The following is a 17,298-nucleotide window of genomic DNA, read 5'->3' as shown; positions in this document are numbered from 1 at the left end:
GTTCACCATTCACAAATTTACATACATACTTTTTTTTAAATGTGGAATCTATCCCTAACTCTTAGCGGGAAAAAAAGCACGAGTTGTCCTCGTTCTGAAATGCCTTACGTCAAATCTAATTGGAAAGTAGTGCGGTAATTGGTGTCAAGGAAATATGTTGAAATGATGATCTCCACTGAGAGACAAGATTGGGTTGTTAGTGGAAGCTAGAGACAGTCTTTGTCCAACGTGCGTGTGCATGTGCACACCTCTAAGCTATTTTACATTTCAGAGTAATGTAAGGCCTACTGCTAATGTAACTAGCGACATCAAGTACGGCCTATCTCGTGAATAGCAGAGGATTATTGTGCGCTCATTATGGAGGCACCATAACTATCAGTCTGATGTTGGGGGGGTGACTTCACATTTAAAATACTCTGATTAGATTACTGTCACTTTAAATGTGGAGCCTCTGCTGCATGAACTAGCAGGTAAATGTTGTAAATGTGAAAATCTTTCATCTTTAATTAACTTACTCATCACTTCAGCCTTACTAAAAACACTTTTAACGAATTTTCTGCAGTGATGAAGTCATAAGGTCCTTACATGATTAATCATGGATGTGTCATTTGCTTTGCATAGCCTGGCTTGGTGACATAATTGATAGATTGAAAGAATTTGCTCTACTAGATTTCTGAGCAGCTGGATCCTTTTTACAGGACTACTACAAAATAATAAAACATCCTATGGACATGGGAACAATCAAGAAAAGGCTTGAAAACAGCTACTACTGGAATGCCCAAGAATGTATCCAAGACTTCAACAAGATGTTTACCAACTGCTACATGTACAATAAGGTATTGCAGTAGCGCTGTTGGTAATTGGGTGAAGAGTACAGCATACAAATACAGAAGCTGACAAGACTTCATGTTGCTCCATGTTTGTCACTGCAGCCTTCAGATGACATCGTCTTAATGGCTAAAGCGCTAGAGAAGGCTTTCCTCCAAAAGGTCGCCGACATGCCTCAGGAAGAAATTGAGATTGCGGTCATGACAGGGAAGGGTCGAGGCCGAGGTCGGAGAGATGCTGGTATGTGCTTTTAAGTTCATGACATGTCATAATCGTGTGTTGTCCTTAGCCTGACTATTTCGCTATCCATTATCAAGGTCTCAACTTGAAGCCAGGAGCTATAATCGACCCTTCGTCCACAACTCCTCAAACTCGAGGTCTGTCAAACCTCTCGGCAGCACCTCAGACCAGAGGACCGGCGCAGGGCCCGCCTTCACTACCTCCTCAGCCTTTAATGCAGACCCTCCCGTCCCACGTTCCCCCGACGTTACCAGGCCACGCGGCACAGCTTGGAGCCCCGTACTCTATGGGCCAATTGGATTGCACTCTTCAAGTTCCCATGATGACCTCTGTGCCTCCCCCTGTTCAGACCTCCCTTCCCCCAGTGTCCATCCAGAGCACTGCCCCCATGCTGCAAAACCCTATCACCATGACCAAAGTGAGTGTGCGATTGACGTGGGGGAATCATTAACTTTATTTAATAGCTTAATCTCGCCGACATCAATATGTCTTGCAACACAGAGGTACAAATAAGCCAAATAAATAAGAGCAGAGGTTAGGCACATGGGAGATTTGCACAAGGCCATAGAAAAATATATTCAGACTGACAGATGAGTTTGGGCTCAAAACTATTAACGAAAGCGCATTTTCAACAGTAAAATACAAAAGGCGGAACAATTTTTGAACTGCCGTGGTATTGGAGACGGTGCAGTTTCGGAGAATTTGTACAATATTGTACTTTTGTTTGTACATAAAAAAAATTATCTGATTGAAACTACGTAAAATAATTTAATCAGATCTTGCCGTGGAGAGGTTCTTGGCTTACTCTCGCACATTCGAGAAACTAAGGCTGGATGGGGTTTTTTTTTGTGTTTTTTTACGAATGTAATTTTTTTTTAAATCCTCAATATTAGGATTGGGATTTAATATGCAACTACAGGCCTTAAAGTACTCTGGCACGGTGCCAGATTTCCTGCGTAAAAGCCACCAGCGCAATGACAAATCCAGCGAAGTAAACAGTTTACATGTGGGGAATATTGGACACGTCTGGAAAAACACCGCCAATGCGGAGAGAAGGCCAACTTCAAAATAAACCTTCCAGACACAGTTGCCGTTCCTAGAGATCAGTTTAATAAACCGTGCTCACTCAATTGTGCAGTTGACGGTCGACAAAATCACAACTGTGGTTCTGACGTCACTTTGTCTCACAGAACTCAACTCGAAATTTCATTTCATACAAATTGCTGTACATAGAGTAAAAATCAGTTATGAAATAAAGATGGGTAAAACAAAAATAACACCAAATAAATTAATAACTATCTTAAGTGGGTAAATAAATAATAAAATAACAATAAAATAACACAAGTATTTCAATTTAATAAAATACATTAAATAACAAAATACATCAGGCACCAGGGAGAGATTTCTCTAAAATCTCCCTAACTTTCTAGAGAGGAAAATAATGTGCTGTTCAGCACACTTTAAATTTAAGTTAAAAAAAAAAAGAAAGAAGTTGATTATCTAGGAATGAAAGTTGGTTGATCATTAGTAAGTGGAAATATATTATTAATGTCTTCTTTACTCATAATTGTTCTTTCACCACCCGGAAATATTATTTTTATCCAAACACCTGATTATTCAATAGAATTTTCCATAGGATATTTGAATACCAAAGTATTCGATAGCTGCAGCACTAGAGGGGACTGCAACCCGCAGTGCTATACTGTACTTATACATAATACAAATGGGTAATGAAAGAGATGACCTGACGCTTGAGGAGGACTGGCCATCGGGAAATTCATGAGTTTCCCAAATGCCCAGTCCATCCACGGCGACAAATCGAATAGTAATGGCTTGATGTCGGTCGAACAACGAATCGGCACGTTGGACACTGCACCACCACTCCCCGGAAAAAGTTCAGGCTCAGGATTTTTTTTTACTTTAAGCCCTGCAACTAATTTTCTTAAGTCCTTTTCCCATGTATTCTTGAATAAACACAAGCAATAAATCAATCTATAAAGACAATATCCAATTTATTATACTGTACATATATGGTTTGGTTTTATAGGTTAGCCTTACACAAATAAAAAGCTTTGATTTAACATTAATTAAATAATATAACTCATTTTTCAAAGATTGGGAAGAATGTATGTCTTTGTTATACGTGTTACCCATATGTACGCATTTGTTCCTACAGCGTCATTATTTGAAGTATTATCATCCCTGGAGCTCAATGCTGATTTAGCTTTAGCACCGGCGATGTTTAAAAAAAAAAAAAAAAGAAAGAAAGAAAAAGAAACATGTCTTGTATTTAAAACTACAATGTGTGTAATTCATTATGTTGCGTGATTATGTTCTCAGCAGCCAGTCAGTCAAATCAAATCAAAATCCTGCAAGAATATGTAGATGTTGGACATATTTCCCTTTTACCACTTTTGAATCAATAGTTGTGTTTTTAATATGCTACAGTATTTGTATGAAAGTAAAAATCTGTTACGCAACAGACAGATGAGTTCCACACACAAAATGTGCAATGAGGCTGGTAGGTGTAATGTGATATACTGTATGAACACTGTAGGTTTGTAGTTTATTCTCTGACTTCCATTATTGCTGTTTTTCCAGCAGAGAAAGAGCCAGAAAAGAAAAGCAGACACTACAACACCCACGGCTAACGACCAGCTCAGCGAGTCTTCCCCAGCCGAGTCCAAGTCGGGGAAAACTCTACCCAGGCGGGAGAGCACCCGCCCCACTAAACTGATCAAGAAAGAGGCTGCAGACTCGCAGCATCAAGTAGCGATGGGCATGGGAATGAGCGGGTCCAGTAGTGGCCATAGCCCCGTCCCGCAAGATCAACTGGGATACTGTTTAAGTCTGGTCAGGGAGATGTTGTCCAAGAAACACACAATGTATGCCTGGCCCTTCTACAAACCCGTCGATGTGGCTGCACTTGGGCTACACGATTATCACGACATCATCAAGCATCCCATGGACCTAAGCACCATTAAGGTGCGTATAGATTCTGACTGAGCATTTGCATGTGACGTTAAGTCATAAGTTTCCTTGATTGCTTTAAAAAAAAAAAATGTTTATGCATAGGCCAAGCTGGAGAACAGGCAATACCGGGATCCCCAGGAATTTGCTGCCGATGTGCGGTTAATGTTTTCCAACTGCTACAAATATAATCCGCCTGACCACGAGGTAGTGGCTATGGCACGCAAGCTGCAGGTAAACGTTTCCATTTCATTCAAAGCGTGCCAGTATGATTGAATATTTCACGGAAACTGATCACTGGGATGCCAGAATTTTTAGGGAGTGGCAGATGAAGCAATGTACTGCTGTTTTGGCAGTATTGCGTATTTACAGGTAACGGCATGTGGGCAGTGGAGGAAACCTTGATAAATACAATGCATTTAACAACAATGAAAGATGCATCTTGTCGAGTTGTGGTGTACTTCCTGTCTAAACCAGTGGGAAAAGCCTCACTTTTTACTTTCTGGAAGGCTGCTACGTCAGCAATTCCAAATGTAGGCACGCTATTCACGCCAATCTTTAACACTGAGCAAGTGCAGCGTGTGTGACGGCTCGTTCAAACATGCCAATGGAACGGATTACATTCGTCAATCGAGGTAGCAAATATCGCGTGCATGCGCTTTGACACAAATGACTTGGAAACACCGTTTAGTGTTGGCCTACCAAATTGCTCTCAGAATGAGAGGAAAACATGCAAAACAAAAAATATGAAGACCAACACGGCACGTTTTACCACAGTTTTTGTTGAACACAATGCAAGCCATTCTGCCATATATGTTAGGCATCATTGGAGCATTTTAAGTTTTCAAAACTTCAGTAGCACTTCAGTTTCTGCCATTCAAACATCCAGAGGTGGGCGCGTCAATGACTTTTGAGCGTCCGTCATTTGGCAATCGTCAACAGTCGGGACACCCTTGCGTCATTTTCAATCTGTTAATATTTCAAGCCGAACCGCATTGTAATCATCAATCCGTCATTCGTCGATTGCTCAGCAAAATGCGCATCTGTCAATGTTTCAGTCATTCAAAGTGGACATCCGTCAATTCGCCAATCCGTCAGCAAAATGAGACATCTGTATTGACAGGTTGACGGTTACATTGACGGAAGAAAACCCCTTACAATGCTTAATTTGTCTTTTTCGTAAGCTTCCTGCCAATCGGCAATTGGCAAGAAAATGGCCGTCCGTCATTGATGAATTGATGGACCTTCCGTCAATATTGACGGAATGCCCACCTCTGCAAACATCAACTATGAATTTCCAAAGGGGACTGAATTTTGCAAGCTCAAGTTGCTCAGGCGGTTAGTTATTCCCAAAATGTATGTACTCATATCAACTTGCCTGGGACATCGCACGTCTAAAAGAGCATACAGGGGAGTTTGTTAAAAGATGAAAAAGAGAGATAGTGAGTGAGGGCATGCGATGGGGGCTGTTGATATGGCTTGTTGCAGTAACACAGTAAAAATTGTGGTTGTGGCTCTTATCCTCTTAATGGTTGTCCACCCGTGGGCTAATGTGTTCACCGCAGGATGTAGGAAAATGGCAATAGCTGACTCCACCGCAGTGTCACCCGGTTCTTTAAATAGGTGCAACGCCACAACATAAACAAGGAATAACAGTGAAGCGATGCAGCATTTTGTGTTTTGCATTCATTCACATGGCTCATTCTTAGTTCATAAGTTGGTACCTCAACAGAAGGGTACAACGTTGACCTTTTTTTTTACATTACAGATAGTTGTTTTTTTTGTTACACAATAGAACTTTATAATATAAATAGTCTGTTTTATACCTTTTTGTTTTGTCATCATTGTATTTCATAGGATGTGTTTGAGATGCGTTTTGCCAAGATGCCAGATGAGCCAGAGTCCAAGCCTCTTGCCTCCGTCCCAGCTCCCCCGCTCCACCACCCTGCCCCGGTTAAACCCCAGCCTCCGATAGCCCACGTCGCCTCCTCCTCTGACAGCTCCAGTGACTCCTCCTCCGAGTCCGAGTCTTCGACGGACGACTCCGAGGAGGAGCGAGCTCAGAGGTTGGCAGACCTCCAAGAACAGGTCAGTGTGAAATGAGGAAACTTTCTATGACGTTATTTCGCAGTCCTTGTTCGTGATAAGAAAGTGGTGTCTGGTCTCGGTGTAGCTGAAGGCTGTCCACGAGCAGCTGGCTGCCCTTTCCCAGCCTCAAGCCAGCAAACCAAAGAGAAAAGAGAAGGAAAAGAAGGAGAAGAAGAAAGACAAACACAAGAAGAAAGTTGGCATGCCCAGCCTTGTTGACGAGATCCAGGATGCTGCACCTGTTTCCCAGCTGTCCAAAAGGAACAAGACCAGTACAAACAACAATAAAGAACTTCCCAAGAAGAAATCCAGGTGGGTTCATTTGGATCTCTCTTCACTGATGGCTTATCAAAGGAGTTTATAGGAGGAAAAAAAGTACAGTGGTGCCTTGACTTACAAGTTTAATTTGTTCTATGCCCATGCTCTTAAGACACCAAACTCGTATGAGAATGAATGGGCATCCCATTAATCCGTTCCAGCTTGTTTTTTTAATAGCACTCTATAGTATTGCACTTTGTATAAAAAATATACAATAAGAATGTAACTATATTAAATGTAAGCATTTAAACCTTAAGTGCATTATAATTTCATTCTTAAATACCCATTGATGTGCTTCCTCTGGTGTGTGTGCTTTGGTCACCAAGGGGCAGTAGAATACAGGGAAACAAACTACTGTATTATTTAGCGATGTGCAAGAAAAAAAAATCGACACTGGCATACAGTTTATCATTGCAAGCTTTTTTGCAATATACATACAGAGGCATCTGAATCGATATTGCACATTCATTCATAAAGTTTCCCGGTGCGTCTCTGAAAGCTGCAATTGGGCACACATTTGGACCAGGCATGGCACTGGCGGTAATCCGGAAGCATTGCTAACATTGCAAGAAGAAAACATTTTTGCCATCTATACATATGACTATTTTCTTAAAAAATGTATGTAAAGTAATGTAAACTATCGGGACGCTATCACATTGAAGGCCGTGTATCAAAATACATGTGCATCGTGATCCGTATCATATCATGACCCCCTTACGGTTTTCATCGATTTCAATCCAATAAATCCAGCAAACATTTATTTAACGGTTTCATGTATTCAAAAATAATTCCTGTGCAAAATGTTCAGACAACAATAATGTATACTGATTCTAAATCCGTTTTAACATAAACTTAGCATTCATAGTTTGTGGTTAAATGCCACAATTAAGTAAACATTTATTGTAAACCACCCATCCAGCATTCTGCCACTTGTGCAAAATTACAACTCACAAAAATATTTGGATATAAAAGAACATAAGAATAACAGCTTTTAATAATCCAAAAGACAAAATTCTATTTCACAATTTAGCAAATTTTCAAATCTTCTTGCCGAAATATGATCATATCCTCTTTATGGCGGACTTTAATATTCACGTACGCTGTTCTGAAAAACCATAAAGTTGAGTTGAGTACTGTTTATCCGCGTTGTCACTTGCTCTTTCTGATTCGCTAGCTAACAGCCAACCACTGTGATCAAATACCCCCGACGCCGATTCAACATGTCGAATTTGCTGGAAACAATCCTCCCTACCCGACGTATTCTAACTCGACCCGACTTCACGCCAGTAATTTTTACACTTATCAAACGGCACATGCCGTCAGCCCACCGCTGTCCGACTCCCGACGTCGGATTGGTGTATCTAGGCCTTTAGTGTCACTCCTATGAGGCATTTGTTTTTGTTAATGTTGTTTCTGTTATAGAAATACGATCACACCCCTGTCCGTCCCATTCTGTGAAAATTGTCTTCATTTGAATTTTTACATCCCTTGGATTCCAATTTCTTGAGGACTGTTCTCTTAAAAAGGCTTGCATGTTTGTGTGTTGTATGTAAAGCAAAAAGGAGACGACGAAAAACAGCCAGCCCCCCAACCTTCCGCCTGTTCTCGGTCTGGAAGACAACCTGGCGGGTTCATCGGCTTCGTCGGAGAAGTGCAAGCCCATGACGTATGAAGAGAAGAGGCAACTAAGTCTGGACATCAATAAGCTTCCCGGTGACAAACTGGGCCGCGTAGTCCACATCATCCAGTCGAGAGAGCCCTCGCTCAAGAATTCCAACCCCGACGAGATCGAGATTGACTTTGAAACGCTCAAGCCTTCCACGCTGCGAGAGCTGGAGCGATACGTGTCTACGTGCCTTCGCAAGAAAAAGAAGGGTGGAGGTCAGCTGTTTTTGCATCTCATCCTGGAGTGGCTTTGTGATTTTGAGATTTACACACGATTGTTTTACAGCTGAGAAGTCTATGGAGTCTGTGGTTTCCGCCAAGAAGACTGGATCCTCTTCCGACAGCAGTGGCTCCAGTTCTGATAGCGAAACCGAGGCTCCGGGTAAGTCCCTTTTCAAGTTTGGGCAATCAAACTCCTTTTGTTAAACCAATCCTAAACAGGATTCCTCATTCTTCTTTCAGGGATGATAAAGCCGCAAAAGAAGAAGGCCCAATCTGTGAAGGAGGGAAAGAAGACACATTCGCACGTACAGGGTGCCCCCGCTCATCCTGCGCTTCATCCGCAAGTGGCAGCTTTTCAGCCTCAGATGAAGCAGAATCAGGCCCCTCCTGTGGACTATATGCCTCCCCCTGTAACCGCCCTGGAGTCTTCCCAGATGCTAGAGAACAGCTTTGAGTCTTTGCCGGCGTTCGGCCAGCCCCTCATGCATCTTTCCCACCATACGGGAAACTCTTCGTCGCCCGCGCCGCCTCAGCTCAGCGCCAACACCGCTGGGCCGGTGTCCCCCGAGACGCACCCCTTCCTCAACCAACATCCAATTCTCCCCTCTCCAGGTAGGCTCTTGCTAAAATTATATAAATAAATAAATAAATAAATGCCAATCCATGATTGGCCAGTTGGTCTGTTTTTCAATGAACCGTACAGAGTGGTACTCCTGTAAAGTCATATCCAATCTTTTCTGTTATAATTAGCGCTGTCAAACGATTACATTTCTTAATTAGATTAATCAGATCGTTGAATTTTGATTAATCACGATTAATCGCTTGTTTCAAAAGGCTTTTATTAATTTAAAAAAATTTGTCCGCCATATTTGAAGAGCACTTGTGTTAATTCTGTCGACATTTAATCTTCAGCATTTTTTGAAACCACTGCAGACGCTCATCCTGCTCTTTTTCTAATCAGATAATCACTTGCATAATTTAAAATGGGGGAAAAAATGTCCCCAATATTTTTGCATGAACAAATATGTATGAAATGCTTTACTTTAATGCATGATTAATACATGATTAATGCGATAATTCTTTGTGTTTAATTAATTAGTTAACGCTTTAACGTTGACAACACTAGTTACAATCAACTTTGTTTGTTTAGTTGTCCTAATAATTGTAATACATTGTGTTTCAGGGTCAAATTGTTGCAATAATAAAACATGAAGCAGGTTTCAATTTGGAAAAAATAGAATTAAATCAATGTGGTAGTTTGCAAAACACGAGGTGCGTTCAAATGCAGACGGACATTTCAAACACATTAAACGTTGATAACTAACATTGTGGGCGTTCTATCTCTAAAAGCTGACATTAGGGTTGGGCGAGTATCAGTATCAGGCGATATTATTCCAAGGTATAGGTACTTATGACAGCGATTGCCCTCTTTGGCTGTACTAGAAATAAGGAAAAATAGAAAATTGCCTTAATTTCATTCAATTTTATGGGAAAATGCTATATTGGGAAATTATAGGTCTTGCTTTAAAATGATCTGTCTGGAGAAAAAAGTTGTATTGAACATCCTTAGCTAGCATGTATCTAATGGGGGTGAAATCACGTTGCTATTTTACTTAACTGCAATCAATGGTTCATCTAGTCACTTGCGTTATGATACCTAATCAAATAATTAGGCTTCCATCCTCCGTTCTAGTGGGTGGGATGTCAAACATGAACTATATTCAAATAAACAAGTACTAAATGTTTCGTGTTCAGTTTTGCTTAAGTGCTTAAAACTGTTTACATTACAGTTTATTTATTTATTTAACTCATTAAGGCCTAAAGCGCCTGCCAAAACATGCCTCTAAAACCTATGGGTGACTTAAGAGTCACCCCCGAAAACCTGAAGTTTACCTGGAAATGTTAACAATATTGTAATGCCAAAAACATTTCAGAGCTTACACCTGTGGCGTTCACACAAATTATTATAAACCTTCAAAAAAATAGAAATCAACAAACAACTGTGTTGCATCTGCGGGTATATTTACCTTCAACACTGGAGCGCAGTTGTAAAAACTTTGGGGGATTGAGCGGTAATTATTCGTCCATTCCGTTACAAAGCAGCAGAAAATTTCAACATCCTTATTGTCTACAAACATATTTCTTAACAATATGTCACTGTCGACTGGTTACACTGATTCGAAATTTCTTCCGCGCTGTCATCACTACCTGTCATTTACTTTATAACTCACGCGAATCTGCGTTAGCCATGAATGCTCGAATAAAATTCCAGGACGTGCTACGAGGCCCACGTCACCCTCTCGTGTATATTCTGATGCATTTTATCGGCTAAGAGACCAAGAATTGGTCAAAACAAAACCAAATGGCATATCCGCTCTCCCAGTTTTAAGGGGAGAAGCGCGCTGGAGCCCTCCCGGCTGAAACATTGGTAGGCCTTAATGGGTTCATCAAAAGTATCCTAGTAATTAGTATGCTTTTAGTTAATAAAAAATAAAGCAAATGTCTAAGTTGTTCAGTTGTTTAACTGTGTTTGGGTATATTCTAAAATTCAATTTATTTCGATTTTTATATGTAATTTACTGTTTTTACAGCCGGAATTGGCTATTATTACACGTTCTGAAATGATGGCAAAAAAAAATATTTGGGAACACGGTGTATATTAACAGTATGTTTGATGTCATTCAGCCTTGCACAGTTCCATGCCTCAGCAGCCATCTCGACCGAGCCACAAGGCGGCGCCTCTTCATCCCAAACTTCCCCAGCAGCAGCCAACTTTACAGCAACAGCCGACTTTGCAGCAGCAGCAGCAGCCCACGTTGCAGCAACATCCGCCGCAGCATCAGCCGCCTCTCCAGCCCCAGTCCGCACCTCCGCCGCATCAGCTGCCCCCGCAGATCCTTCACCCTCCTCAACCCATGCACCCGAGGCCGCTGTCCCCGCCGACGCTCACGCCCCAGGGCTTGCTGTCTTCCCAGCCTCCCCAGATGCTGCTGGAGGACGACGAAGAGTCGGCCTCCTCGGTGCCCCTCAACCAAGTGCAATTGTACCTGCAGCAGTTCCAACAAGCCCGTCAGCCCCAGCAGTCCTTGCAGTCGCTCCAGGCGCAGGCTCGTCAGCAGCAACAGCAGCAGCAAGCGGGACAGTCGTCCCTGCTCCAGTCAGTCCAGGGCCAACCTCAACTCTCCTCCCAAGCCACGCTGCCCACTCCCCAGCTTCCTCTTCAGGCGCAGGCGCAGGCAGCCCCGCCACATCAAGCCCCGTCCCAACAGATGTCCCTCCACGCCAGCCGCCACCTGCCGCACAGTCAGCCGCAGCAACCGCAGCAGCAACCGCAGCAGCAACCGCAGCAGCAACCCCAGCAGCAACCGCAGCAGCACCTGAGCTACCAGCAGGTCTCCACGCTCATCGGTCAGCCTCAGGGGCCTTCCCACAAGGTGGCCGTGCCCAGCAACAAAGCACAGCAGATCCTCCAGCCCCCGGAGGAGCTGTCCCCTCGTCCGCCGCCCAAGCCGGACCTTTTCATCGCAGGTGAGCGCAGAGGCGGGAAAGGAGGCGATGCGAGCACGCTGGCTGGGAGGTATTTATTATTTGTTTTGTGTGGACAGGTCACATGAGGGATAACCCATCCCCTCTCATGATGCATTCCCCGCAACTTCCTCAGTACCCTCCCGTCACTCACCAGTCTCCGCCTCACAATATGCAGCCCAAAAAGGTGATCATTACCACTTTGGCGTGTAGAAATGAATGGAAAATATTCGATTTGAAAACTTCAAGGTAGGGCTGAACGTTTTTGAAACATAATCCCATTGCTGTTCTTCGCCCCTCAATATCGTGATTATAGTTTCATATGTGATTATTTTTTTCTAGGTTCTCTTGCTGTTTATTTTTTTCAACAAGCAATTAAATGGTTTGGTTTTATAAATTGGGCTTATGCCAAAACAAACGCAAATGAAACATGAATTCACATTAAATAGCATTAATAATGTTTTTTTTGTCTAGGTGAGATTTGTTAGCCACTTTGACGTGCAGTTTCTTTAAACGTTCCCTATGACAACTAAATATTCTACTACATAAGTGTGACATAAAAAAATCTGATTAAAAGATGCAAACAAATAATATAATATTATGTGGTACTGTGTGTGCCTACAAGTCTAAACATGGCATTCTGATTAAGCAGCAAAATCCACCTGTTTTTATCCATCTCAGGAGGCGGCCATTTTGCCACTTTCTGTCAACTGAACCTGACGGCTTACCTGAGCCATGATTGGTTGTTACCTGAGCAACTGTGATGTCATTTTCAGTCCACAGCAAGTGACTGAGCAGGAGTTTACTGCTTAACTCATATTCAACAAATGCAATATTAATCAGAATACTGACTTAGTGGGTGCCCATATAACATTATTTCTAAAAAATTCTAGGTTGACTTACCTTTAAGTCCATGGTGGCTGAATTGTCCTTAATTTGTTATTATAAAAAGATTTCATTTGGCAACTGAAGTTTTCAAAGTGGCCCATTTTTATGACGCCTGTAAAGAACAACCGAGCAAAGTACAGCTACAGTATGTAATCTATGCCTACTTCATCTATTGTGCCGTTTCATGAATGTTAAGGATAATTTAAAAATATATATACATATGTATCTTGTGGCAGACTGTGCCTTAATTATTTTATAAAGATTAAATGTATTGTTGTTTCAATTTAAATTGACACATTCCCATGTTGTATTTTGGTTACTCACCAGTTAGTACTTAAGTAGTTTTTGGGGTGTTTTATTTTAACAGAATATCTACTTATGTAATATATTGGTGGGCTACTTTTACCTCGTGCACTGCCATGAATTCATTAAAAAAAAAGTTTGTTAAAATTACGGGGCGTCAGGCGATTAACATTTTTAATCGCATGCCTTCACTGGTTAACTCACAATTAATCACAAATGTTATGTCTGTTCTAAATGTACAATAAAAAAAAATGTTTTCTAGGTTTTTATACTCTTGTTAACAAAAGTGGGGAAAAAATGTTAAACTAATAGAAATAGTTCAAATGAATTTTTGATGTTTCTAGCCGTCAATGGCAGTGAACAAGTTAAGGTCACATGAGTCCTATTCCAAAGTACAACTACTCTTACTTGAATACAAATTGTTTGCTACTACACTGCCCACTTGTTCAGAGCGAAACTGATGACACCGTCTATTGTGCTTGCAACGCAGCAAAGGGTGCCTGGCAATCAAGGAGTGCTGAAAGAGGAGAAACTTCCTCCGTCACCAGTGATGAGAGGAGAGCCTTTCAACCCCGCCATGAGGTCGGAACATCACAAGCATTCCGACAGCAAGCCCTCTCAGCCAGGCCTCGGCCAACAGAGTAAGACTTGTCCCCCCCAAACTCCCGACCCTCTTTCCTTCAAAACGACGCCCATTTATTGAGTGAGGGCCTGCTGGTGTTGCTTAGATGTGAAGTCCATGGACAGCTCTCGGCCCGTCATCCGCTCCTCTGAGGCCAGCGGACCGCCGCCTTCCCTGCAAGACAAGGAGAAGTTCAAGCAGGAGTCCAAGGCACCCACTGCACCCAAAAAGGTACATAACCTCTGCATGTTTTAAAGCAGACCAAACAGTTTTCAAACATGATGTAATGGCTGGCTGGAAACCCGTGCCTGATTGTGTCAGGATGTGAAACTGAAGAACATGGGCTCGTGGGCCAGCCTGGCCCAGAAGTCCACGTCGACGCCGATGTCCGCCGTCAAGTCGTCCAGCGACAGCTTCGAGCAGTTCCGCCGGGCCGCCCGCGAGAAGGAGGAGCGGGAGAAGGCCCTGAAGGCGCAAGCCGAGCAGGCGGAAAAGGACCGCATGCGGCGAGAGCAGGACAAACTTCGGCAAGTACTGAAGCACAAGTGCGTTAAGTACTTGCAAATCATTTTCCATTGTAAACATTCAACAATTCCTGGCTCCGGTCGTTTTCACAGCAGGTTTGGGAGGAACAATGCCCCTAATCCTTTCCAGAAATCCAATAATCGGAAATTTGCTGTCTTTTATCGAAAGCGGGATGAAAAAAACAAATCCTCACAAAAAAGTCCCATTGTCATTATGGCTAGTCTTTAGAGAGACAAAGATGATGAGCGCACTCTAGTGGCCAATTCAAGTATTCAGAGTTTCCAGGTTTATTTACCTCAAGTTGAGCCTTAAAATTACCGGGAGGACATTTTTATTAGATGAGTCAATAAATATGAACAGAAATTAAATGTTGTCTAAGTATTTATAAAAAAAAAATTAAAAAAAAGTAGGGATGTTCAATAACACTTTTTTTCCAGACCAATACCATACGAGTACTCAACTCTTGAGTAATAACCAATGCCACTTGTATTTTTAATTTTGAAACATAAAATCTATATTATAATCTAAATAGATTCTCACTGAAGGCATCAAAATTGTGAATGAACACATGTGGAGTTATTAACTTTAAAAAAAGATGAACTAACTGAAAACATGTTTTATATTCTAGTTTCTTCAAAATAGTCACTCTTTGCACTGATGATTTTTTGCACACTCTTGGCATTCCCTCGATGAGCTTCAAGAGTTGTCACCTCAAATGGTTTTGCAACAGTATTGAAGGAGTTCCCAGAAGTGAGAATGCCAGGAGTGTGCAAAGCAGTAATCGGAGAAAAGGGTGGCTATTTAGAAAGAACAAGAATCTAAAACATGTTTTCAGTTATTTCATCTTTTTCTTTTTGTTAAGTCTACATGTGTTCATTCTTAGTTCTGATGAATCTACAATGTAAATAGTCATGAGACTATGTGATGTGATGTGTGTGTGTCCAAACCTTTGGCCTGTACTATATACATATCTGTCATCTCCCAGTCGAGGGGAACCTTGGACACAACATGCACAGGTGCTCCCCCCGTCTTCCCACTCCCAGTAAGGCCAGTGACATCAAACAAAATGGCCGACATAACAAATGAAAACACTAATTAAACCCTACCCTCCGAAAAATTGATAAATGACAAGCCACTAACTTAACCCCTAAAAGAAAAACAGCAGGAAAAAGGTTCAACCAAAAGAGCTCACTCACCACGCAGTCGCTTCTTCTTCTTTTTTTAAATTAGTGCTGGATCACATCTCTATGGTGTATACCGCCACCTACTGTGTAAAAGAAGAACAGATGGAAACTGGCACAGGTTGCATGTGCGATTTGCGCATTTTCAGTAAATTTGTTCAAGAATTTGAAACCCAGCTAGTGGCCGTTTCTCAATGGTCTTCCAAAGAACATACTTGAGAACGTTCTTCCAAAGAACTCACTTACTTCACTTAGCCCTCTGATTCTGGCGTATTATTTTCATAGCCCAGCATTCACAAGCAACAACCGATGCATCCTTGGTTTAAGCATTCAAGTGAGGCTGAAAGGAAAACACCTGCTCCTATTTCCACTCAATCAGGGCACGCACAAAACAATAAACCAATGTAGATTTTTTTTTCCCCTAAAAATTGCATATTAAAGATAATTTCTCCTCTTTCCTGATCATATAGTGGCTACACGGCTGCCGGTGCGAGTACTGATACCTTAAAAAAAAGGCTGGTAAAGGCACCGGTACAAAATGGTTGTTTTTTTCTTTTTCAATTAAAACTGAACCTCTGTGAGGTAAGCTTGAATATATTTGCAACAAATACCCAAAATATATTTTTGAATACATTATGATAGTGATCGGTGAAAATCCACAATATGCAGTCATTTTTTTAACTCATTTGCTCCCACAAATGTATAAATACGTTCTATTTTAAATATTACCATGCTCCCAAAGACTTATTTATACGTTTTTTTATGCTAGAGCATACAGATGGCTTTGGTGCAGCGTCTGAACTGAAGAGAATGCTTGAAGCAATGGTAGTTATTACATAAAACGGCCAACAGGTGGCAGCAGAGTATGAGATCAACCAATGGCCATGTTGCAACACGCTTTTTTCCCCCACTGTTTCCAACAGATTTGTGGATAATGATAAAAATTAACTATATTCTAATGCTAATTGCTGCAAAACGATAACAGAAATATACCTTTTTTTACATTGCATTACAATTTACGGTAGTTACAGTAACCCTGACACTTAAAAGATATTTACATATCGCATTTTGTCTTGTGAATGTCAGCTAGCTTAAAGCTAGCTCACAATGTGAAACACAATAGACAGGCTATTGGAAGTTAGCATTGATATTCGCAGCGATCAGAAACTTTTAAGCAACAAACAATAACGGGTTATACCAAAGACAACAAGTCTAAATTGTGTGAGTGTAATCTTCCAGAGGTCGGGACGACGACGAGGTCCTGGAGACGACGAGCAGGAGGGTGCACGAGGAACCGCGCCGGCGTCTGGAGCAGCAGCAGCAGCACATCCAAGTGCCCCCACAGCAGCCCGAACCTCAGCCAGCTGTGATCCGAACGCCCCCGCAGCAGCAGCCGCCGGCCCCGCCCCCGCAGCCCCCCACGCCGCCTCAGCCCGCCGCTGTGCACAGCCCGCTCGACCAGCAGAGGGAGCTGGCGCGCAGACGAGAACAAGAGAGGCGGCGGCGGGAAGCGGTAAGAGGAAAACAAAAGCACAAAGCAACGTTCTCTTTGCATTATTTACCGTTTAGAATTTGTTTTCTCCCCCAAATTTTTTTTTTAATATTTGCATCCAAGACGTCTTTTTCCTTTCATAACATTGTGACTTTTCACTCATAACTTTACTTTTTCTCTACGACCATTTTGTCATTATATTACAACTTGTACTTTTTTCTACATAATTCTCAAATTTTAGAAATAAAGTTTACTACTTTACTTTTTTTCGTAAAATATTTTGACTTTATTTTTGTTAATCTTATTTCTTCTAACATACTACATTTCTGCCATAGTATTCTTTATTTTCTGGGAATTTTACCATTTCGTTGTGGTCATTTCACACAAATATTCTGCTACTCTTAAGAATTTATACTGGTAGCTTTGCTGTT

General features: G+C 41.8%; 1 protein-coding gene across 5 annotated transcripts in view; it reads left to right on the top strand.

Moving 5' to 3' along the window:
- The window catches only part of brd4 (bromodomain containing 4), a 35,226-nt gene that overhangs the window by 13,662 nt on the left and 4,266 nt on the right, over positions 1–17,298 (top strand). For 2 of the 5 annotated variants that reach the window (XM_077555615.1, XM_077555613.1), the window contains exons 3-18: positions 699–836; positions 933–1,068; positions 1,146–1,486; positions 3,670–4,053; positions 4,144–4,272; positions 5,896–6,126; positions 6,212–6,438; positions 8,000–8,325; positions 8,396–8,491; positions 8,572–8,943; positions 11,017–11,859; positions 11,937–12,043; positions 13,538–13,688; positions 13,776–13,900; positions 13,991–14,196; positions 16,615–16,888. In XM_077555615.1, the coding sequence (XP_077411741.1) occupies positions 699–836; positions 933–1,068; positions 1,146–1,486; positions 3,670–4,053; positions 4,144–4,272; positions 5,896–6,126; positions 6,212–6,438; positions 8,000–8,325; positions 8,396–8,491; positions 8,572–8,943; positions 11,017–11,859; positions 11,937–12,043; positions 13,538–13,688; positions 13,776–13,900; positions 13,991–14,196; positions 16,615–16,888 (4,086 nt within the window). Of the gene's footprint in view, positions 1–698; positions 837–932; positions 1,069–1,145; positions 1,487–3,669; positions 4,054–4,143; positions 4,273–5,895; positions 6,127–6,211; positions 6,439–7,999; positions 8,326–8,395; positions 8,492–8,571; positions 8,944–11,016; positions 11,860–11,936; positions 12,044–13,537; positions 13,689–13,775; positions 13,901–13,990; positions 14,215–16,614; positions 16,889–17,298 lie in introns of all 5 variants that reach the window. The other 3 variants (XM_077555614.1, XM_077555611.1, XM_077555612.1) reach the window with 2 other exon arrangements.

Source organism: Vanacampus margaritifer, chromosome 2, assembly GCF_051991255.1.
Source record: "Vanacampus margaritifer isolate UIUO_Vmar chromosome 2, RoL_Vmar_1.0, whole genome shotgun sequence".
Classification (NCBI taxonomy): Eukaryota; Metazoa; Chordata; class Actinopteri; order Syngnathiformes; family Syngnathidae; genus Vanacampus; species Vanacampus margaritifer.
The sequence above is the reverse complement of the archived record's forward strand: the minus strand, read 5'-3'. Positions and strand labels throughout refer to the sequence as shown.